Source organism: Haliaeetus albicilla, chromosome 1, assembly GCF_947461875.1.
Source record: "Haliaeetus albicilla chromosome 1, bHalAlb1.1, whole genome shotgun sequence".
Lineage (NCBI taxonomy): Eukaryota > Metazoa > Chordata > Aves > Accipitriformes > Accipitridae > Haliaeetus > Haliaeetus albicilla.
The window spans coordinates 64892580-64917191 of NC_091483.1; the positions used below are offsets into that span (position 1 = coordinate 64892580).

Consider the following 24612-nt stretch of genomic DNA (forward strand, 5'->3'; position numbering starts at 1 on the left):
TCTATGTTGCCAGAGATGAAAGATGAAAAGAGCGATATATAAACATAAGCAGTATTTCTGGAAGCACAGCGTTTGCCTGTAGGTCATAACAATCAATAAACAAGTGACTGTGATTTACAAAGCCTTCTACCTCACCCATATACCATCTCTGGGAGGATATGGTGTTATTAGGTATTTAAAGTATGGACTCTGTTAGGGAAAACTTCACCACCCTTGCATATATTTTGAAGCAGGAGAGCAGGCCTTCAGATCTATATTGCTTTAGTTTAGAAATAGATACAAGGTAGTCTATGTTCAGCAACTTCTTGAGGGAGAAATAAGGCAAGCTGACCCAATTCTAAAGTATTATAAAAAAATACTGGCATTTTTTTCTTAATTATAGAAATAAAAAAAACAAATCATACCTCCTTCTGAAAGTCACTAAGAAAAGAAAACTATCACAGATGATAATAATCATAATGCTTTGCTGGGTTGTACATTGGAGGTGCGGTTTTCAAAGGCGTTCAGCATTGGCCTAACTGCTATGGAAATGTTACGGAAATAAGTGGCCAAGTTTCTGTTTAAGAGCACTGAAGCAGATTTAGTCTGGCACAGAGGAACTCCTTAAAATTATATACTGTGGTATAAATGCTGCTTTTAGTGCCTCAGCCAGCTTTGTGCAGAAATTTCTAAGTAGATGGTGTTGTCGGGTCTTCAGGTTTTTATTTTGCACTGCTCCATAGTTTGCACAGGCTCTACCTTTATTTAGCCTGTGATAGCTCTGTGACAGCTATTCATACCTATCTGTACTACCCAGAGGCTGGATTCGTTTTTAACTGCTTCTCCCAAGCACATTTGCACAGTTGGCATTTAGTATAGGAGACAGAGCTTAGTTTTTACTGGCTTCCACAGTCAAGATTGCAAGACCATGCATTTGGGGATTTTGTACTGTAGCCTGCAAGTGGGAGGTTGGCTCCAAGTTGTCTCGGTCGTGTTTTCAGTTCCCTGTTGATGTGGGATCTGGCAGTAGCTCTGACCCAGCATTCTGGAGTTGATTCAGATAACACTCCCTTACTCTCCTCTGATGTTGTTACCACAAAAGTGCGTGGTTAAAAGGAGATCACAGATCCAAGAGTCTTAAGTACTGTTGCTCTGAAGGTTTTCAGTGCAGAGGATGTGTTCTGTTCTGAAGATTACATGTGTGAAACAGGTTTGCTAAATTAAAGTGAAATGCTTGCTTTTCAAATTATATAGGGAGATTTCTCATCAGGATTGGATTTTCTTGTTTATTTTTGCTCATGCAGGTTCACCGTTTCAATCTGGCTATATTTACACCATCACTGTGAAAAGGATCTGTGTGGTATACTCTATTTTATTGATCTGAAAGAAATGTATAGTACTCCTGCTGTATTTCTAAATGAGGAAGGTAAGGGATATTATTCACGGCCTAGAAGGGGTCTAATATAGTCTTTATAGATCTGTGCCTAGGAATAACATTTATAAATATACTATCAGACCTATTTTGTGAAACTGATCCCTTGGAAAATGCTTCTTTTTAACTATAGTGTCTAAATAGGAAAGTAGCTACTAAATTAATAGGCTAAAACTGAGAAGTAATTGCGTAGCATCTAGTCTTGGCTAACTTCAGAAAATGTCTGCTTTGTCAGGAGAATATACTGAACTTACACGTCAGGAACATACACTGGGATTAAACAGTCTTATCTCAATGAACAACCTTTGTGCTTAGTACTGAAGTATTGTTTTAATATTGTTCTCAATTCTTATATACATAGCACTTGAAAATTTGAAATAGCCTCAGAAAAAGTCCAAATGATTCAAGGTCTTGCCTATATTGCAGTGTTCAGGAAGCACTGTCAATTTCCCTGATTCAAAAAAGAGTTAAGAGGTAGCACTGTCTGAGTCTAGCAACACTTGCAGTAGAGAAACATTCTGCCAGAAGATGTCTCCAGCCTCTGATAGAGAATGAAATTCAGCAGCTGGGGGCTGGCTGGCAGGCTCACAGAGGAAGTAAGTATGCAGAGTTTTAAAAGTGCACACCTGGCTTTCTCATAAGACATTACATTTTTTCCCCTTCTTTGCAAGTTTCACAACTAATCTTTTGCTCTCTTGTTATTTTTGCTATTTCCATTTTCTCTGTCTTGTAACCAGTGTAGATAATTAAATCTATCCATTATAAACTGGATGCTTTTCTTTGAAGAACAAACAAAAATGGCAGCTCAGCTGGAAGTTAGCAGCTTGATATGAGATTTGCTTGGAGAGGTTTTAGGGCCAGTTTTATCTTCAGTGTTAGACTAGATTATCATAATACCCTGTTCTGATCTTAAGATCTCAGACCATGAGTCTAGCTTCTGCAGGTCCGAGTAGTGGAGGGTAGAGGCATCTTGTATTTGATCATGGCACTCTCACGTGCTGGCACTTGAGTGTTGAGTAGATACCATTGCCTGCTGTCCCCCTCTGCTGTTTGCTGCAAGTCACGTCTCCTTTCTGTTGTTTGAGACCAACTCTGGCACCCTCCCTGTTTGCCTTGTGTTAGGTGTGTTTATCCCTCAGACAGTTGTTTCTGAGTCTGCGGTTTCATGTGGGAGCCTGGACATTAGGATGCGAGACATGTAACTGAAATGTGGAGCACATTTCCCTGGGATTCTGCAAGAGCTGATGTATGGCTTGGCAAGTGCCCAGATCTCTGCTGGTGATGAAGAAGATGAAGAAGAGAGGATCACTGTGAATAATACATTAGGGAAGCCCATATGTTGATATTTCTGTGGTGCTTATTTCCTTTTTCTTCCTTTGTTGCTCTGTCAGGTTATGTACATATTCAGATGCACCTCATGAGAGGAGATGACCTTGCAGTGAAAACTAGCTTTAGCCTTCCTCTGAAGCAGTGGTTTCGACTGGATCTCTCTTTTAAGGGTGGACAGGTATGCGTGCTACTGAATTACAGGATCAAGGCTGAGATTTGTCTAATTTGATTATGCCTCTGACAAACCCCTTAATAGGTGAGACTGAGAGAAATACTGTAATTTGTACATGCTCACATAGCAAAAGAATGAAAAATCTAAAAATAGAAATTGTCTGGGGGTGTCCAGGCCATCTGACTTTGGGAAATCAACTTAGATGCTTAAGATAAGAGCCTAGAATTACTGTGTATTCAGTGGCTATCTTGGTGCAGAGCTGCTCTCCAGAGACTTTATTGACTGTACAGGCAACCACGACTCTTGGCATAGATACCATATCTAGGTACTTTAAGTTACATGGTGTGAATAACTCTGAGGGACTTTGCACTTGGAGGCTTAGGTGTTTTTACTATTCTGATATGAAAATTTAAGTGTTTCTGCTTCTGTACAGTAGCATGCCTCTTGCCTGGATGTGTTAGCTAACAGGAGGCATGTGCAGTTCCCAAGTTTTGCGTATTTGATGAAGTGGCATAGGATTGACTACCATTAAAAGACAGAAGAATATTGCAGTATCTCTCTGTAGTAGATTAAATACGTAATTTACATTTTAACAAATCACAATTGTTTTTTCACAAAACCTTCCAAAAGCAGCTCTGAAAATGCCCAAGTTCTTGTCTGAACCTTCAGCTATTAAGATATTAGGGTGTGAAAATAATGAAAAGCTTAGTCTTCCATTTCTCAACTGTGGCACTTAGGGACATGGTTTAGTGGTGGACTTGGCAGTGTTAGGTTTACAGTTGCACTCGATGATCTTAAAGGTCTTTTCCAACCTGAATGATTCTATGATTATTTCACTTCCATTGATTTAGATACATTTAGTCCAGCATGATCTGAGACAAACTATATAAATTAGGGAAAGTTGGGAAATTGAGGCATCAGAAAATTAAGAGCCAGATTTTAAAAGCATCTGAAGATGCAGATGAATCCCTAAAAATACCTAGGCACTTGAGAAAATTTTGCAGGGTTGTTTTGTGAGTCCTTAGGCAACTTTTTACAATGCCAACATGTAGAAAAATCTTATTTTGTCTTCCTCTTGGGCATCTGAATTCCTTTAACCATTCTGGCACTGCAAGTCTACTGAAAGTACATCTCCTGTAGCAGTAGGAGCTGAACTGAGATTTTTTAAAATCATGGCCTGTTACATTAGCTTTATGGCCATTCCTTACCTGTAAGCTGCAATTTCTTGAGGAGATCAATATTCTTTTCATTTAGCATCTCTGCTATATAAAAGCAAAACAGCCTTTCACACTTTGGAAGAATAAATGCTTCAGCAAAGTACAGATGTCTTGTAACAGAACACAGGAATGATAGCTGAAGTAGGCAACATCTGTGCTATTTTTGCTATTTTTCGTTGCTAATGGTTGGCCAGGACAGACCAGTGTCAATGCTTTCCATTATATTCTTCTGACATACATCGGATACGTGACACTATCCTCTTTAGTGCAGAGGAGATGCAACAAGCTGCAGCTGTAATTTTCTGAACTATGTGTTGAAATGGCTTAATAAATGTACCTTGTAATATTTTATTTATTGTAATTAATATTTTGTGTTCTTTTAGGTAGAAGTAAGCACTGTTGGGAAGAATTTGAAAAGACATCATCATCAGTCTTTTACGTAAGCAGCGTTTTTCCCTTTGTTGAGTAGTATTTGTGTATGTGTTCACATATGGAAAATGGGAGAAGGAGAGCACAAGTTTGTAACTGAGATTCCAAATGATTTTCAAAATGTCTGTGGTCTTTATCCACTCTCTGCTTTCAAAAACAGTTTACATTACTGTGCTTGCATTGAGCATGAGCTGAATAGTTTTGTTAATGCCATGAGCTAGTTGAGTTAACATGCTGCATGATTTAGTACTAGAGTATGAAAGTCAGTGGCATTAGGATCAGTCTTCAAATGAAATCTTGGCCTTACTGAAGTCAAGGGAAGTTTTGCTTTTGCTGAGAGAGAGCTAGGATTTCACAGGTGAAATTGCTATCTGCTTTGCTTAGGTAGAGAGCAAAATTTCTACCAAAATATTCTTGCTCTATCCTTTATTCTAAGCAACTGAGTAATTTTTAAAAATGGATCTTTAATTGTTCTCTTTCACTGTAATTTAAGATTCACTCTTTCTTGTGCAAATAATTAAATAAAAAACTTTTAATATGGATACTATAACAGTAAATTGCATGGCAGACTTCAGTGTTGTTCCTTCTCCGCTATGGTTTACAAACCAGAAATTGTAAATTTGTAGATAGTAACCATAAGAGACAGATAACTTAAATTTTCATATGCCAATTTTAGAAAAGTGCAAGGGAGAGGTGGAACTGAAATCTTTGAGGTTCTATAATGATGCATAAAACACCAGAAGATACCTGCAGGTCAGAAAAATAAAACATCCTGCTGGTTTAATACGTTTGCAGACAAGGGTTTTGTTAAATTTACTCCAGAATTTATCACACTACATTGCAGAGTAGATTTTGAGAGTAAGCAGATGAGAAAAGAAAAAGATACTGGCAATGAGTTTAAGATGTCAGTTACAGAAATTCTGAGGTACAAATTTCTTTTTTTCTTTCGTAGTACCTCTTGATAGCCAGCTTACTTCTCTTTCATGTTCTCAAGTTTTAGGGAAGATTTCTATTACGATGACACTGCTGGATACTTTGTTCTTGGAGGCAGTGGATATGTAAATGGTATTGAAGCATTCTTTGGACCTGTGAAATACTACCGTCTCAACGTGTTGGAAACAGAACAGGTGAACAAAAGCAGTATTTGGAAGTGTTTAAATATTAGCAGCCAGCTATGTCTGTATATTATGGTTTTTTAACTGAAGCTCTTACCTGGTGATAAACTTCCTATGAAGCATAATAGTTGGGAATATATAACCAAAATATGATAATTTTCTGTTGAAATCTAGGAATGTTAGTTACTACTTCAAATGCTAAAAGATAAGACTTCTAGAAGTGAGTACGTAAAGTAATGTTCGTAAATCTGTATTTAAGGAAGGACTTATTTTCAGTATTGCTATGTTTCACAGAGTTTTTGATGATACAGTATTGAACGCATTTGATTAATTTATGGTTTTGTTGAAATTGGTGGTAAAAGTCACATAAGCTTGGTCAATTTTGGAAGTTCATCCATGGTTTCTTGGATTATGGCAACTGGTTTAAAGTCATAGCCTTTTGTGGCCAGCATCAGGTCGTCTGGCACATTAACATGATGTGCCAGATAAGCTGATTGTAGTAAACAGTCTGTTTCCTTTTGTTATTTGCCTACAACACTTCTTTTTAGCCAAGCATAGACAACAGATACTGTAGATGCCATTTATCCATCACTTGCCTTTTTATAGATTTCTAACCCTCTTCATGACAAAGAAACAGTGGAACAAATTGAACTCTACTACGAGAGATGTATGGACATTCAAGAAATAGTTTATGAGTACAGATATATTGTAAGGCAAGGCGAAAAAGCGCTAAGAAATTGTAAGTGTTGATCTATGAGATACGAATTTTAAACTGTCATCTTTGGAGACCTGTTTTCTTTCCTTTTACCAGAATCTGGATAACAATCATCAAAAGTAAACTTAAATTCAGCCATAATAAGAAAAAAGGCAATTTGAAGAGTTTAGCCTTGTTACTGGTAGCTAAAACTGTGGTTTTGTCCCTGCGAAGACTTTTGTGCCATGGAATACAAACTTAAATCATGTTCTTGATATTTCTTCTCTAATAAGACAGGTGCATAAAGGGACAAAGAAACACTTTCAAGCTTACATGTAAGCTATTCAATGCCTTTCTTCCGTTTTATTCCCAAGTGACCCTAAAGGCACATATATTTTAAGCCGTTTCCCAAAAATGGGTGGGTTTTGGTAGAATGGCTCTGCCACAGTTGCCTAATGTGCAGTAATTGAAGCTTTATACCAAAGCAACCGCTTTAGTGAAAGAAGATTAACATATCTTAGATGTGTGCTGAAAACTAGCTTATGTTTCCAATTAGAATTTGATTGCATGCATTGTGACCAGAGTCTGGAAGAGAGTAGAAGAAATTTTATGTAAGTGGGTTGTGCTAGCTCTGTGAGTTTTTAGCACTACTTTGTGTTAAGTATGTGCTCATCTTGTCTGTGAATTTTTAGTTTACCCTAGAAACATCTTTTTTTCTACCAGAAGCTTTTTAAAAAATCAGCCAAGTCAGCTCTCATGCCTTAAATATGTTTTTTCTCTAGGTTACTATGAAAACTATTATTTGGAGTTGATTTACAAATATGGAGAAAAATCCAAATGTGATGCCTTCATGTGGGGTCAAGAGCTCAGGGAAAAGTACCACACTTTGTTCAAACTCTTACAAGAGATGGATTTCAGTGCTTCAGATGGTAATCATATTTTATTTTATTGTTCTTAAAAAATGCCACAATATATGTCATGTAAGTTAGTATGCTTTGACTTCAGTTCATGCTTAATACATCTTTTTTTCATATCAGCTAACATAGTAAAGGAGCGTTATGTGGCTTATATGTTGTGCTGCAAATGAAGGATGGCTTATTATGTAGAAGGAAATAGAGATATCCGTATGTTTTTAGTGGTTAGCTACTTTGAGATGGTCTTTTGGATTTTTATTCACCCTTCCTATTCAATAGTACCTTGTATCTCTAGGAATTTTGGTTATCTGCATTGAGACTACCATTCAGCATGAGAAATAACAGAATCTGTCTTAGTCCCATTAAATTAAGGAGGAGAAATTGGTTCCTAATTTTAACTCTTGCAATAGTTGTGCATCCTATGTTTTATTTTTAGTGTTAGAAAATGGAAGTGACACAGTTCTAGAAGTTGGACGGAGGATATTTGAGAAGGTTGCAAAGGGTTTGTCCAGTGCCGATGGCCTCAGCAATATGGGCTCCTCTGTCCCTCTCTTGGTGGATTCCAGTTGTTGTGGATACCATAAGGCTTCCTATTTCCTTGCAGTTATATTCGAAACAGGGCTCGGTGTGTCTGTGGATCGTACAAAGGTAGTATATTTAATATGTTTGGTTATGTCTGTGAAATTAATTACCTTTAAAGGCAATTTAGAAATGGGATGAATTTATGATCAATTAAATTTAATAATGTGAAATGGCCTCCAGATCCAGGCTGTTGTTGAAGGGATTCCCCAATACAGCTTCTCCTAAATAGCCTGATGGCAGTGACATCTTTATGAAGTCCTGATAGTGGGAATCTTTATCCTGCTCATCCAGAACAAGGAAATCAATGATTCAGTAAGACCTAAAAATGGTGGTAAAGTGAACAGCATGGAACATACTGCTTTTTCCAGTCACTGAGAAAGTAGGATGAGGTAATAACCCTTGAGTCACCCACAGTCATTTGTAGATGGGTATGAAAAAAGTCTTATGTCAGGCAAATCTCCTAAAGTAGAAAGGTTGCATAGTACAGTCAGGAAAGAAGTCCCATTTTGCAGCGTGCAAAAATGTGGCCATGACTATATTATGGTCAAATGATTAAAGGTAACCAAAGTAGAACAGTTTTCTTTTGGAAGAATCTGACCATGCTTCAGCTGAGCAGCTGCAGAGTGTGTGAACTCCCGACCTTTTAGGCAAATAACTGAAATGATTCCATGCGATTCCATTGCAAGGTCAAATAAAGGTGAGGTGTTTATATATCACTGGAAGAGGGCTATACTGAAATTGCCAACAGATATTTAATTGTGATATAATAGTTTAATATAAAATGGTCATAAAGAATAGCAGATCTGCCTAATGTGGTTACAGGATACTAAATCAGAAGAACCCCCGAGGCCAAGCTCACTCCAGTTTCTCTAACACAAGAAACCTTAGACAGGAGCCTTTTTTATACCCTGATTATGGAGTATACCTAGTGCTAATTATGGAGGCTAAGTAATTTCATTATTGGATCTGCTTCAGATAGCATAGGAAATAATTTAATATCCAGCGCAGATGGGATATCACTGTTTTTATTACTGTGCAGGTGAAAAATAATAGTAGTGCTGAAAATGGTTTTGGCAAACGTGCGGTACCTAGACTATTTCTACCACCAATTAACATGTATCTCAAGGGAGTTTTGTGCTGAAACCTTGTCAGCCTCAAGTCCCATCCTTCTAGTCCTGTCAAATCCTTAGGGTAAGATTTTCAAGTGCTGTTTGTTAAGTTCCTTATGTTTCCACTGAATTCAGTGTGAAAACTCCAGTTGACATCAGTAAGACTAGTTAAGTCACTGCTGAGTATAAAAAGTGTCAGAGTATAATTAACACTACAATAAAGTGGCATTAAAAAATTGCTGCACACTTAGTGGTAGCAGAATAAGAGCAATACTTGAGAAGTATTTAGAGAGTCTAGTTTTTCTTTCAAATATTTCTGTACATATAGAAGACATTTTGACTGCTTTAGGGCTGTGCTTGATCTTGTAACTGTGTTTACATGGTACAGCTAGTATTATCAGCTACCAGTTTGAACGCTCTGTTCCCTGTAAACCTCCACTGAAGTGCTAAACTTGTGAGATGTGCAGTGAATTCACTCTTGTTTATGTCTGTTGATTTTTGCCAGGGGCTGTTGTATAGTTTGGTTGGCGCTCAGGGGAATGAGAGACTTGCTGTGATGAATCTTGGCTATAAACATTACCAAGGCATTAATAACTATCCACTTGATTTGGAGCTGTCGTATGCTTATTACAGTAATATTGCAATAAAGACATCGTTGGATCAACACACTATAAAAGGGGAACAGGTAAAAGAGTTTAAAGTGTATCTGAATTTGTTTTCTGTGCAAATGACTTTTCATATATTAATATTAATTATGTGGCCAGAACATTTTTGTCTTGATTTACAAATATTAACTCATCTGATTGATGTCCCTACCCATGGGGGTGTTGGATTAAATGATCTTTAAAGGTCCCTTCCAACCCAAACCATTCTATGATTCTATGATTGTTACAAAATCCCCCAAATTATGTGTAGGTATCATTACTCTGTTTCTTAGTGAGGGGGAAATCAAATCAAAGCTAGGCTCAAATCCTCAGAATTGTCCACATGCCTGTCTTTCAGTAAAGTCTAAGTCTTATTCTTGGGCCTCATTCAGATTTTTAATTATTAATATAATTGGATGTGTTTATTAAGCAACTCAGCTGCTGTTTCAGTAGCCTAACATCATGAAGTTCGTGTAAAAGATGAATTGTCCTCTCCATACTTATACCTTCTCTATAATCAAATGTAAAGAGTTGTCTGTTAAATAGCTATCTGATGAGATAAAGTTACAGTGAAATGATTTTAGAATGAGCTGCTAAACAGGAGGGAACACAACTTTATCTTGAAAGAATACTCAAGGTAGGCCAGTACTAGGATCCTGGCTTTTCAGAAATAATAATGTACAAAAAATAGAGAGATTTTGATTGCTGAAGAACCAAAAATCAGCAGACAGCCACCTAGATAAGAGTTCTGTAGGGCAGGTTTTCATCAAGCTTTCTGCCAGCCTTTTTTTATCTTTTAAGAGAGATTTCTATAGAAACTAAAAAGTCTTAAAAGGCTTAAAAGCACTTCTTTGCTATTATTAAGTGCATTTAAAACTATAAAGGGCGGGGGGGTCGGGGGTCAGTTGTTGACGTCTTGGCATATCTTTCCAGTGTGGCGTGGACTTACAGTTTTGTACTGTAACAAAGCAGTAAATGGTTTTTACGCTGGATGTAAGGATGGTTCTTAGTGCACTGGCCAGCAGAGGGGTGCTGACAATTTTAAACCACAGTATTGATCATGAATTTTTAGGGATAAACAGGAAATGGGCAACATTTTCATTTTGGTGGCAGATGTATGAATTCATTGTGTAAAAATTTTTTTCTGTTCACCTACTCTTCAGGCATTTGTTGAAACTATAAGGCTGATGGATGATGAGCTGCTAAAAGCTCAAACAAAAGAAAATGGTGATGTCTTTATGTGGTTAAAACATGAAGCAACAAGAGGAAATGCAGCTGCACAGGTATAAAGTAATACATTTCCCCTTTCTTGATTTTATACACACATCTTGTATGTACATCTATAGACTATGTAGAAATCTTGTGGAAGAGAGTGAAGCAGACAGATGTTTTCTCTTTTCACCCAGAATTGCTTCTTTTTTATGAGCTTGAACTATTTCCCATGTTTCTGTCTGATAATATCCAGTGACCATGCAAAAAGCTAGAAGAGTGATGCAAGGCAAAAGGAACCTCCTTTTCTGATCATTTTCCCTGGGTTTGTGTTTGACACAGTGCAGTTACTGCTGCTGATCTGAGACCAGCAGCAATATGTTGTAATACTGAGCCGTTTGCACGCATCAAATCTGCCTTTATCACTTACCTCTGCCCTTAAATCAAGCCAGACTTTTGTGGTACTGACAGCTGTAAAAAATATCCCTGCTGTAGATTTAATATCAGTACATTTCACCACTGGGAAGCCCTCTGAATATTCCTGATAACCAGTTGTTTTCAAACTGTTGAGGACATATAACTAGTTTCTTCACATATTTAAAATCTATTTAAGCCTGCAAAAGTCTGCTCCTGCAATTCCAGTTTCAATACTAGCATTTATAACATTAGTGCTTACGCTGGTTTCTTGTAGCAACGATTGGCTCAGATGCTGTTTTGGGGCCAACAAGGAGTGGCAAAAAATCCTGAAGCTGCAATAGAATGGTATGCAAAGGGTGCAATAGAAACAGAAGATCCAGTGTTAATATATGATTATGCCATTGTGTTATTTAAGGTAAGTCACATTTCATATTTTCACTTCCAAAAAATCGTTCCTATGTCATGGATGTTTGTAAGTTATCTGTAGTGACACACTGTAAGAGTGTATACAAGTGCTTTTAGATTTACTCTGAAAATCAGTCAAGAGTTACAAAGCTAATGTTGATTTTTACCAGATATACACAAAAATTTTAAAAAGAGCAAGTTAAAAGCAGTTGTGTCACTTTGTTCCTGGACAGATTCAGGATTAAAATACCACCTAAATTGTGGATCCTAATTTTTCCTAATGGCTTGTCACCTCAAAAATCTAACCAGCTAGTAGGCATAGGGCTTGATGTAGAGATGTAGGTGAAAGTTCAATCCTTTCTTAGAATGCTCTTTACTAGATCTCTGGGAATTTTTTTTTTGAGTGGGAATTAAATAGCCTCTGCATGTAGTTAGTTCTTCCCTGTAAGAAGCAGTAGATGGCAGAGGCTAAACTCAGACATAACCCCAGGTGAGTCAAATAAGTTGTGTCAGCTAAGCGGTGTCACGCATGAGACATTCAACAGTACTAAAGGTTAGATACATTAGTAAAGAACCATTAGGTCTTCATCTCATTCCTTTGACAATGGAGGGCTGTTCTCTACAACATGCTTGTTTAAGTTTTGCTTGTGTTATTTTTGAGCACCCATAGTCTCTTTGACCCGTGTCTGGAATTAATTTATATGGGCATCATCAGCATAACGTCTGTGTATATCCTCTGGAGACACTCTGACATCCTTTTTCAGGAAAGCTGAGAGCTCTTACTCATTGCCGAATTGTGAACAATCGATGCACCTTTGAATGCTATTCATTCTTCCTTAGTTGCCAAAAATTAAAGATCCATGATATTGTTTACCCATAAAAATCACTTGGATTGACTGGTGAAATAATTTTTCCTAGACTGAATCACTGAGATTTTGTAAAGCTGTGAGTGAAGGATGAGCACGAAGCTGCTTTTTTTGTTGTAGCTGTTTAAAGCCAAATAACACCTAGTAAATAATAGTATCAATGTTAAATGCATCTTGAATGTGTATATGTGAATTTTCATTATGTATTCTTTATTTGTTTCACACATCTATTTCCTAGGGCCAAGGTGTGAAAAAGAATACAAAACTTGCTTTGGAATTGATGAAGAAGGCAGCAGCCAAGGTGAAATGTAATATTTCTTTGTAAAAGTCCTATACCAGGTGCTAATAATAATGAACTCTGATTTATATAAAATGCCTATTAGCATAATTCTGGGTAAATACTGGTTGCTTCTCCCAGTGTCTTCACCATGAATGGTGAAAGTCTTATTTCCCCAAACTGAGAGACTAGACCACTCAAAATCAGCCAAAATGTCTATGAAAAAAAAAGAATTCTCTCTACTTACATCTTTTGGAACTTGATGATAGTTAAGTGACTTAGAGAGTGAATAGTTGATCCAGGAGTATGTTTTTTCCTCATGTTCCTAAGCATTTTCTTCTAGACCATACTAAGTATGCTTTCTCATAGGAGTGCCTACCAGGCTCGAGCTTCTGACATGGTGATCTCTCCAGAGTCAGGTAGAAATAACTGCCATCTTTGAAAATCCATGCCAGCAGGCTTTGTTATAATAACAAAACATCTTTAAGTTGTAATGTGAATGAAAAAGAGTAAGGACCAAGGTCTGGATTGTACTTCTGCAGTCTGCACTGAGTGATGGTGCATTCCTGCAGCACAAGAGCTGAATGCACAAGCATGGTGGCTTCCTGTCCCACCACCTGTGAGCTGTGGCAGTTTATGGCTAGTTCTCTCTGCTTGGAGTTAGGACTCCTCCAGGGGATGCTGGTGACTGGAAAAAGACTGTATGCGCTCTCTCTGGCCAGCTCTTCTCTACTTCAGGGAGAAAACCTGGATGTCCCAAAGCCTTCTGTTTTTTCCATAGCAGGGGGAAACATTGGCAGGCACCACAGAGAAGAGGAGCTTTGCTCCATTTAATGATCTAGTACAGCCATATTACCCAGGCCATTATCTGGTCCTTAGTATAAAAATGAGTACCTAGACCTTGAATACCTTCCTAGCTCTAGAACCGGAACCAGTTAAATGGCTGACAATGACAATAGGACTTCACTGCTAACCACCATCAGAAGAGAATTGTGCTAGTTCTATCATTCTTTTGAAACAGGAGAGACTACCTGTTCTACTGCCTGTTTGGGAAAGGCTTGAATAAACTGAGTGGCTTTCACAGTGTAATCAAAATTCTCTTGATTCAGGATCTGAGGAACAGATTCCAGGAAGTATCCTAGAGACAACAATTTCCTTACTCTCCTTGAACCCAGATACTTATGGTTTTATGCTCCAGTGCACATCTTCTATACAAAAATAACACCATAATTATTGAAAAGTTTAACTGCTTTTGCATTTTAATAAGTAAGTTAGTAACACTCTTTAAATCTGAAAGGAAAAGGAATCCTTTTCCAGACGGCCTTTGTAAGTGCCGGTAGTATGTATTTCTTTCTACAGAGATTACAGAAGGAGACTGCAGTGTAGAAGCCAACAGTAGCAAGCAAATAACTTGTATTTGTGCACTGAGATTTTTTTAGGCAGTTTTTACCTTATGTCACTGTTCTGGCATGGTTGCTGTTAAACATACATTATGAAATAGGAGTAAATAGCATGTTCACGTTTATTGGTACAGAGTAATTTGAACTGCTGGCATACTTCAGCGACCATGTGATCCACCAGTTTATGCAGGGAGACAGTGACTCATTGCAACCAAAATAAAAACTGTCCCAGGAAGATTTTCTCCTCTTGATCCGTAATTATTGATGCAAAGATGCAACTTAGCATGTAGCACTATCTTAAGCAGATCTGTACGATGTTGGTCAAACACATTTTGAAACAACATCACAAAGCTCTGTGTTCATTGCTTCCTATTTATTCTTAGGGAAATGTTCTAGTTTAAAAGAAGCGGTTTTTTTAATTGCTAATCCTGTCAACCAGGTTCTGGAAGTTCACAAGAATAGGTGTCCCTTTTTGGTTTTGCAGAGGAAACAGGTGAAAAACAGTCACAGTTTGTTCTTGTCAACAAGTACAAATATGAATGCAGACATGGCTGAGACTCTATAGAATAAGACGACGCTGGAGTCTTATTCCGTGCTCTCAGTATGAGGCCACAAGGAAGAATCATGTGAAAAAAAGCCAGCAAACCTTTATATCCCTTAGTTCTAGATCAGTGTAATTTTGGCTGGATCCTTGTGCCAGGCATCTAGAATCTAGGCAAGGTCACAAGAGCACCCAAAGTTGAGCAGCAGGTTGGAATTGTGAAGTGACCCAAAGCAGAATCAAACATGTGACCTGACTGTTCTTCTCCTTCTCTAAGGGCTTGCCCCAGGCAGTGAATGGATTGGGATGGTATTACCACAATTTTAAAAGAGACTACAGAAAAGCAGCCGAACACTGGTTAATTGCTGAAGAACTGGGAAATCCAGATGCATCGTACAACCTTGGTGTCCTTTATTTAGATGGGATTTACCCTGGAGTACCTGGTAGAAATCAAGTGAGTAAATATTTAATAATACTATTTCTTACATTAAGGCCCAGTTTAGAAGATTTTGCTTCATTCTTGAGACTGCTGTGTTCACTGAGTCGGATTTTGATACCTTTTATCACAAAGAAGGGTGCTACTGGGGAATTCAGTCAGATTGCTTAGAGAGAGGGTTGTTACTCAAATATCTCAGTCATACTTATGTACATGTGTTTGTGTTCCTTTAATTTAGAAGCAAAAAGCGTGCAGGTTTAGCTCCAGGGACTGCCTCTGCTTTCCTCCTTCCAGTGACAGCAACCAGGATAGTGTGTGCTCTCACATCATGTGATCCTTTTGGTTTCTCTCAGTTTTAGATTGGAAAGTATATAGGAAAAGGATGCTTTCCACAATAGATGAAAGCAGCAGAACCTTGTCTCTGAACTCGTGAACAGCTATGCTACATTCACATAGCTTCTGTGAACCTCAGAACTGCAGTGAAAGACCTTCAAGCCAGACTTGCAAATGTACCTATTTAATGCAGTCCTGGTAGACTGCAGTATTTTGGTTTGTCTTTCTGTGACATAGCCCATTTATAACTTTTTTCATTGATATGTGCAAAATTAATTTTCCCCTAATAGGAACGGTCTACTTTGGTTATATTCCTTTTAATTAACTAGGTAGTTTATGACCAACAGCACAAACATAGTGAGGTAGGCTGTAATAAATGCAAGCAGACCTTGTGCTTGCAGCTGAAAGATGTTTCCAGTGTGGCCTGTGAGGTCTGAGATCTGGATATACTCCAGACGGTGAGCATTTCTGCTGCCAACAGCAGCAGTACTCGCCAACGCGTGCATTTGGCAAACACGTTTTCCTTCCCTGGGGACCAAAATACACATTTCAGAGTGGACTGATTCTAAGTGTACATCTAGAAGTGACCAGGCTTCTTTATTCACCAAAGCCATGGACAAGGAGAAGTACTTTGTTATGGCTGTGAAGGATACTCTGAAGTCCATGGTCACTCACAGAAAACATGTATCGATTAAAAATTTCCTGAAATAAATTATTTCAGGCTGTATGGTGCTTTGGTTCATGTTGCAGGTTACTGTTTCTGAGGGTAAAACATGGAGAGTCACACAGCCCTCTGGCTTCAGCAGCTCTGGCCCTGCCTGCTCGGCCTGTGTTATCTTTTATAAACCAGTTTCAGATGGTTGAGCACTGTGGTTGTGCACTGCTGGACACACTGAGCATTGCTGCTGTTCCCCAGCCTTCACTTAGGCATCGCCAGTGCAAAAGTCCCATTCTGTGTCTCTTCTCCAGGATCCCTTATTAATCTCCCTACTAGTGAATAACTAATTTTACTTTTATCAGTGCACACAAGACTTGCATGCTACCAGGTGTTAGTTACACATTTAGACACTTTTCTATTTGACATTCCGTATATTACCAGAATGTATGTTTTTAAAAACCTTTTTCCAGCCTAAACTATTAAAAAGTTAGAAGAAAGGAATTCATTTTCACCTAAGTACATTAGAAGTAGTTAAACTGGCTTGCCCTCATTAGCCAATTGCCTCTGCTAATTCATTTAATGAGATGAGACCTGGGAAATGGAACTCAATAAACTCAGTTAATAATGCAGAGTTGTTAACTGTGTCTTGTTTCTTCACAGACAGTTGCTGCACGCTATTTCTATAAAGCTGCCCAAGGAGGACATATAGAAGGGACTTTACGATGCTCTCTGTACTACATCACAGGAAATATGGAAGATTTCCCTAGAGATCCAGAAAAAGCTGTAATGTAAGGAATGAAACCATTTGTTAAAGGAAAATATATTTCTGGTGGGATTATTTTGATTATTGGTGACTTTTAAGTCCATAGTCTAAATATGTTGTACGTCATGGTGCTTACCTCCTTGACAAAAGTTCTGCAGTTAAGTTTGATCCACATTAATATGTGTATTATTTAAATGACCAGTAGATTTTGAGAGATGCTGAGTACTTTTAGTACTTTTTTTCCCAGAACAACTCAGAGAGACTGTATTGAACAACTCTGAGAGGTTGTATCTAACAAAGCCACGCTTATTTGATTTTCAAGAAATATCAGGCTCCTGATGTGGTAGAACTGGTATTTTGCATGAAGAAAAAGGCAGATAATTAGTTATAGCATGTATTAACTTCTGTTTGTTTTCTTAAAAAAAAAAAAAAGAAAAGAAAGAAAAAAAGAAAGTAATTTTGCCAAGAAAAAACACAGGATGTCTCTGATATGCTTATGGAGATGAATGGACAAAATGTTCTCATTCAGTCAACAGTTACAAGTCTGAGGCAGCAATTACTGTGAAGTCCCATAGTTTGTCTTATGGAAGAAGTCAGAAGGTGATCCCTTATCCTTTTGTGTCCTTTGAGTCAGTGTGAGTTGGGATAACATTACTGGAGCACAGCTGTTCATTTTTTATTGTTTGTTCTTTACTACAGCTGGGCAAAACACATTGCAGAGAAGAACGGCTACTTAGGTCATGTCATCAGAAAAGCTCTCAATGCTTATCTGGAACTTTCATGGTATGTTTGTTATGTTCTTTTCAAGTTTATTTTCTATTTTTCACTTTCTTTATAGCATGATAAAATAAAAAACATTGGGCCATCAACTCAAAAAACCACAAATAGCAGCACCACTGAAATCAGTAGCAAAACACCCATTGACATAAAGTGAAGGAGTTGACCCAAGGCATAATTCAATAGTTCTGACAGAATCAAGTGAAAAAGAGGGAGTTTGTAGGGTGAAATAGTGTTGTATCTGCTGTCTGTGATTTTCATCCTGGAATACTGTAGTGTGTAATGTGCACTGGATTAGTCAGAGGAGCACCCTTCACTTCTAATATTCCCTCTGTTCCAAAAACCATACTTTGCTTTCTCTCTTCTGTATAATTCCATGTCATGAGAAGTCAGGCTGCTGGATTAGATTTGTTCTTTTTTTTGTATATAGTTAGTATTATCTTTTCTGTAAAGTATAATAGGAGGCTACAATATCCAATGAACCAACTAAAAGGTTTCAGAATAGCCTCCAGGTTAATGCTCCATTTTTGCAGCAACCTGTCGGCATGGACATCAGATACTGTATGTGCAGGCATCAGAGTGGCATACGTAATTAAGACAATGGCTCGTTTAGTCCTGCAGCCTCCCCCTGCTAGTGCTTAATTAGTGCTTCAGGCTTAGGAGATCTACAAGAAACTGTTAGTGAACTGTTCTGGAGTAACCCATTCCTAGAAGTTTCTTTTTATTCGGTCCATCACGGACATTTCTCCTGAGACTTGACCTCACTTTTCAACACTGAAAGACTCCTAGTCAATATTTTTGTAGCATGTTCTGATGTCCAAGCTTGTGACTCTACCCAGCTCACTCTGCATACACTTGCATAAAAGTCCGGTGTGTGTGACAGGTAGAGCATTAAGATCCCAGAAGGTCTGGTCTCAACAGCTAGGAGGAAAAATCTGCTGGGAGTCCCACCTGAGGTGCCAGTGACTGGGAGTGTATGGGTAGTTACTTATAAATACTGGTCCTAGTCTTCTCTGGTTTTAGGAGTATGTTCATGTTGAAATCTTTCCTTCTGAATATTTCTTCATGTATCTTGCACAGGGGTAAATTGTTAGACTGCCAAGCAGACCAAGTAATAAGTGTTCCTCAGTCATTGGCATTAGCAGCCATGTGTTCTACACACCTGTTAGTAATGGTAGTTTCATCTTCAGAGACTGGTTTAAAGGCCTTAAATGTAGTTTCTTTCTGAATTGCCCTTTGAGACTTAAGGATCAGAAGAACTGACTTCCAAGTGTAGGTATCCTGAATTCCTCCTGTAGTGCCAGGTCTCCATTGTCCCAGGTGTTTTTATAGGACAAGTACAAGGAAGAATTTATAATCTTGCAGAAGCAGTTGGGAAACAGGAGGTTACACCTGCTAATTCTGTAAGGGCAACAGCTTTCACGATTTCATTTAAAGTTTCTTTTCTTAAGCACCTGCTCTTGAAGTCAAATGCATATTTAGCCATTTTTAATTCCAGTTATACAAACCATTGAACCCTGAAACTTGCCATGGTTTTAGCTTTGTGTTGTGGAGAAAATCATTGGAAGCATGACCCTTCAATAGGAAGCTTTAGTAAGAAAAAAGTACACCAAGTGGTTTTTTTGTCTTGTAATTTTAAAACCAAACACATGATTTTAAAGACTTCCTCTTAATTTTAATGCTTAGTCTTCATAATACTGAGTAGGTGAGTGATAGAGAACGTGAAAGACATGCTCTCCTCTGGAATAATGAGCAATGGTGTACCACTGTACTGCAATACTGAACCGCTATACTGCAAATGCAAAATTAGCCTTTATTACTTGCTTTACAGTCCGTGAGGTGTCTAGAGTCCATAGAGGGACTGAGACTGTTATTTTATTCGCCCATTCAAATATAATGAGAGACAATTCCTGTTCCAAAGAGCCCATAGTCTAAAAAGACAAGACAAATAAGTCGTAGAAGTAAAAGGGTAAAGCATACCAAAGAAGTACTCAGATGAATGATTGACAGATACATACACAGCTAAGTTAATATACGGATTTTTTTTTTTAGTGGAGGAGGTCAGAGTCTTTTAAGAATGTTTTATCTGAAACATTTAAATAGATAATTTGGCTTAATATCAATTCAACTTTATTATCAGTCTTGCACTTAGAGTAAATGCACACTGAGGCCAATCTAGGTTCAATGCAAGACAGACAACACTGCAAATTCTTGAGATCCAGCATGGCTTGTTACACCAAGCATTGCCAGTAGATGTAGCTGTTGTATGGGTTTGCCAGCCTCCTGCTTTTAAACCTTGTACCAAAATTTTGCTCTTAGGTGATCTTACCAATTTATTTGGTGGCATTTTTTAACTATAATTAAAATGCATGTTATTTTTGTTAGTTTTTTCACTATTTTTTTTTATCTAACATTAGGCATGAAGCTCTGTTGCATTATGTTTTAGCAGCTGAAACTGGGATTGAAGTGTCACAGTCAAATTTAGCACACATCTGTGAAGAAAGACCAGTAAGTAAATGTATTCACAACTCATTATCCTGAAACGAACACTTGTTAATAATAATGTGATCCTAATCTCTTCTCTGTGATATGAATAGGTCAATTATTTTCTTTCCAGGACCTCGCAAGGAAATACCTAGCAACCGATTGTGTTTGGAGATACTACAATTTCTCTGTTTCTCAAGTCAATGCACCATCATTTGGTATGTATAAGGAATACTTTCTGAATTTTAATTTTACCTTTTATTTTAATTTCAAAACCTATGTTTGTTACAACTTCTATGTGAGTGAGCAAGTTGAGGGAAGAGTAATCCCTGCTTATACATTTTCTTTTTAGTGTTTCGATAGGAATTTAAGAGGGAAAAAAGGTATTTTAAGAGTTGTGTTTCAGCACAGCTTTTGTGAGAATTTCCTTTTTATGGCATAAAATGGATAAAATTTGAATAAAATAAAATAAAAAAGCTACACTGTGAGAAGGGGCTAGATATTTAGGAGCCTGAGCAATTGACTCAAGGGTTAAGAAAAAAAAATATCAGTAGACTTTAGGAGCTCATGTTGTTTATTTTATCAAAGAGAAAAAGCAAAAGCAAATATACTTCCATATCATAATTGAGTCATGAGACTAAGGCTAAAGGATTCCTTATCTGATTTATTATGAATTTTTCTGTTAGGGTACAGAGTTTATCAACATTGGCACAGCTCACCTTGGGGAACTAAAGGATTCTCTGTTAAAAGAAAGAAATAAAAAGAAGGTTTACTTACATAGAAGTTACATTCCTCTGGCCTTAAATTTTACTACATCTGTAACTTTAATGACTAAATCATTTTGGTGCATTTGTAAGTTATTCAATATTTGAAAACGTTGATCTGATTGTCTCACAAGAAGGTTTAAGCAAGTGCTTTGTCATATGCATGTGGAAAGGTGGAGTGTAAAAATAATTCAAACTATTCATTTAAATACACAGCAGCGCAGAAACTGAATGCCACATTGATACAGCCTGAAGCCACAGGAGCTGACAAACCCTGTCGGCTTTCATGAGGTGTTTGTAGATGCCTTAGCAAGGTGCAGTTTGGTTGACCCTTTGGGAGACCCACTGGTACAATCTTACGTTAAAGAAGCTTCTGAAGGTCAAACTTATGGGGTGAGACTGATTCCATTCAAGGAAAGAAGACTTGCTGGGTTCAGTAAGGGAAGGATTTTATTACTTTATGTTACCATGTGAGGAAGAGATAAGGGGAGTTTTATCTCAGACTCCTCTCTGCAGTAGTGGAGGATCAAATCCCCAGTGTAGGACCTGGGATGGAGAGTCTAACCCCGGCAGCAGAGATTTCCGGGGCTACGTTATTGGTGCAATGCAGGGTGAGCTCAAGGCCACTGCCTGTTGCAGGAGTGCTCTGTGGGCCAGGGCTGGAATGACACAGTTGGTGTGGTTGAGGGGAACTCTCTTCCTGATGATTCACTGCAGCGTTCATGGCCTTCCACTCTGCATCTGTGCCAGCTCGTCCACATACTCTTTCTGCCTTTGCTGTTGGATCAGTGACCGACTTGCTTCCTGGAAGAGCTCTGCTATAGTCCACTGTAAAAACTGGTGCGATTTCTAGGTAGCTGCCACAGAGGCACAAGGCAAGGTATAGAAGTGTTTCAGACCATTTGGGGAAAACTCAGGTGAGATAAGTGTAGACACGGTCATGGGAGCTTTTAAACTCTTTAGCATAGATTAGTGCAATGTCATGCTTGCTCCCATCTGGGTTAATGCCCACTCTGTTGGTGCATTTCATTACTGTGCAGTATCACAGAAAGATGTTTGTAAAATATTTGCTGGGCATTGCTTCCTTCTAGACCAGGAAAATTCTATACCTACCGTTGTCCTGGGTTGGGCTGGGTTTGAAACTAATGAAATTATCACCAGCAAAGTTCTGTAACTTTTGGGATGGGTTCAGCCACCATAGTGACAGGTACAGAACAAACACTTAGTGTGTTTTTAAGTCTCATCAAGTTAGTAGGGCTAGCCTGAATAATAAGGCTACAGGTTGCCCAAAGACAGATTCAGCAAGGGAAGAAGGAGTGCAGTATAAAGTCTCCAAGTCTCTGTTTTTGTGAAAGTAGCAATATCATTCACTAAATCAGAAACCATGAGAAATTTCATCCAGGATAAATATTTCCAGTGGGCAGGCTGATGTAAAGTAGTCATGGAGACAATCAGAGAGAAAGAGTACCTTTTTTTTTAATATGGTGTTTTAAATAGAATTACTATTAACTTCTCAATCACAGTAATAGTTGGTTAATTCTATTTCTACAAATACTCTAAACAATCTGCTACTGGTTTCTTCCGCAGCTTATTTGAAGATGGGCGATTTCTACTACTATGGTTACCAGAACCAGACTAAAGACCTTGAGCTCTCAACGCGGATGTATGCACAAGCTGCATTAGAGGGCGATTCACAGGTGTGTCTGCCATTGTAACGTGTTTATAAAACACCAGAGTTTAGAAAAATCTGAGGATCTATCTGAGACTCGTTACTCTGCTTGGCTACATCTGCACTGAAGAAACCTGCTAGAATAAGTTATAATTATTTCAAGATACCTTGTGAGTCAGTTGTTGCTGTTTCATGATGACAGAAGGTACACTTAGGATAGATGGACGGTTCTAGAATTAGGGTATTTTGAAAGCTGATTGTGAATGGCCTAATTCAGTGCTACTTTACCCAGGCACAATTGATTCTGTTGTGACCTTGGTATTTTTGCTACTGCAAGGGGAAGAATTAATAGACTGCCGAGTTGTATTCCAGCCCTAGCCTCTGCTATTTTAGGATATAAACAAGAAGACTGGCCCATCTCCCTTGGTATCTTGAATGAATCCTAGGGTAAATTTTGTTCAGTCTACCAACAAAAGCTTAATCTTAAAATGCTTTATAATTAAAAGATACACCATATCACATTACCAAAGACATGCAGTGTTTCAACGCTGTCTCCTACCCTCAGACCCTCCTGGATTGTCCTGGGTGCAATATTCTGTTCTCCCTGTCCCTATGACAATGTCCCCAGACAATATCTTGCATGTAAATTTATTAGAGGGAGCACAGTTGGGTTCTGTTTTGAGGATATTGGGACAAAACATTACTGTTTAACTAGCAAGGGAAGAAGAGATGCATGAGCAGTTACTTTGAAGTATGAAAGCCAAACTGATGGGGAATCCTGTAATACGTCTCCTGTGTGTTCATCTTCATGGCTCTGAAGAGACATAGGGATGCCTAAGACTTGTCCAAGCAGTCAAAACTGTTAAGATTAAGGACTTCAATTGTCTGGAGGAAATTTCAGCTTTCCATTTAGCTATTCAGATTTCTGTTAATCTATATTGCTACATGGAGGGGAATTAAACAGTAACAACAGGAATCCATTTCTGCTTTCAGTCTGTGTTTCCCTAGTAGATAAAAAATTACAGTTTGATATGGTGGCTGTGTTTAAAGAGCAACTAAAAATGAGAAAGCTCAGATCTTTTTCCAGATGATTTCTAAGAAAACCGTGTCACAAGTGAATGTTAATTCTTTTGCATTTTCCGTATTTACCTCGGTATATGGTTAGGAGAAAAGGTTCTCATAATTATTCAGTGAAGATCACTTTGTACTAAATTAATTTATAGAAGACGGTTATAATTATTTAGATACTTGATGCTTACAGTAGACCTTAAATATGCATATGAAAATTTAATGGTTAAAAAGTGTGTATGCTTTTTTATTGTTAGGGTTTCTTTAATTTGGCCCTTGTCATAGAAGAGGGCAACTCCATACCTTCCTACATTCTGGATCACTTGGAAATTGATCGGGCTTTGCATTCTAGTAATGCATCACTTCTTCAGGAACTCTATTACAGGTGAGTCTTTTTTCCCCTTCATCAGCATCTTCTGTTTTTCCATATGAGTAGCATTTACTCTGGAGAAGAGCAACTCCCATAATTATTAACTTCGTTCACTTGTATGATTTAAAGCAGGTTAAGGTCAACATGCTTGAAATGCTTAAATTACCTAAATATATTTCAGCTTATGCCTGTTAGAGACCTGATTATATGTGGTTATCTGAAATAGCAGGGACTGGATTTAATGGTCCAGGAGATCTTTTCCAATCTGATACATTTAAGTTCCTAAGTTAGGCACTGACGATTTGTATAGAGTCCAAAACAATCTTTTAATGGTAAATATAGCATAATTTAATATGGAACTTAAAAGTATGTAACTGGGATTATGGCAGTCCTTCCTATTTATTCTGCAAAGATGTTCCAGCCTGGCACAGATGTTGTGGCACAGAATATTAGATATGAGAAGGTTACAGGTCTGCTGCCTGAACTGCCTGTGCCAGCACTGTTCATGCACAAACGACCTAGAGACCTCTGGTTCCAGTACAGAACTTAGGTTTCCTTT

General features: G+C 38.0%; 1 protein-coding gene across 2 annotated transcripts in view; it reads left to right on the top strand.

Annotated features, from left to right (window-relative positions):
• The window catches only part of SEL1L3 (SEL1L family member 3), a 36998-nt gene that overhangs the window by 8300 nt on the left and 4086 nt on the right, over window positions 1-24612 (top strand). For both annotated transcript variants that reach the window (XM_069792281.1, XM_069792288.1), the window contains exons 4-21: window positions 1284-1405; window positions 2803-2918; window positions 4513-4568; window positions 5553-5685; window positions 6280-6412; window positions 7150-7296; window positions 7718-7929; window positions 9478-9657; window positions 10780-10899; window positions 11517-11657; window positions 12752-12814; window positions 15009-15185; window positions 16819-16946; window positions 17621-17704; window positions 20116-20206; window positions 20316-20400; window positions 22534-22643; window positions 23941-24068. In XM_069792281.1, coding sequence (XP_069648382.1) covers window positions 1284-1405; window positions 2803-2918; window positions 4513-4568; window positions 5553-5685; window positions 6280-6412; window positions 7150-7296; window positions 7718-7929; window positions 9478-9657; window positions 10780-10899; window positions 11517-11657; window positions 12752-12814; window positions 15009-15185; window positions 16819-16946; window positions 17621-17704; window positions 20116-20206; window positions 20316-20400; window positions 22534-22643; window positions 23941-24068 — 2226 coding nt within the window. The remainder of the gene's footprint in view (window positions 1-1283; window positions 1406-2802; window positions 2919-4512; window positions 4569-5552; window positions 5686-6279; window positions 6413-7149; window positions 7297-7717; window positions 7930-9477; window positions 9658-10779; window positions 10900-11516; window positions 11658-12751; window positions 12815-15008; window positions 15186-16818; window positions 16947-17620; window positions 17705-20115; window positions 20207-20315; window positions 20401-22533; window positions 22644-23940; window positions 24069-24612) is intronic.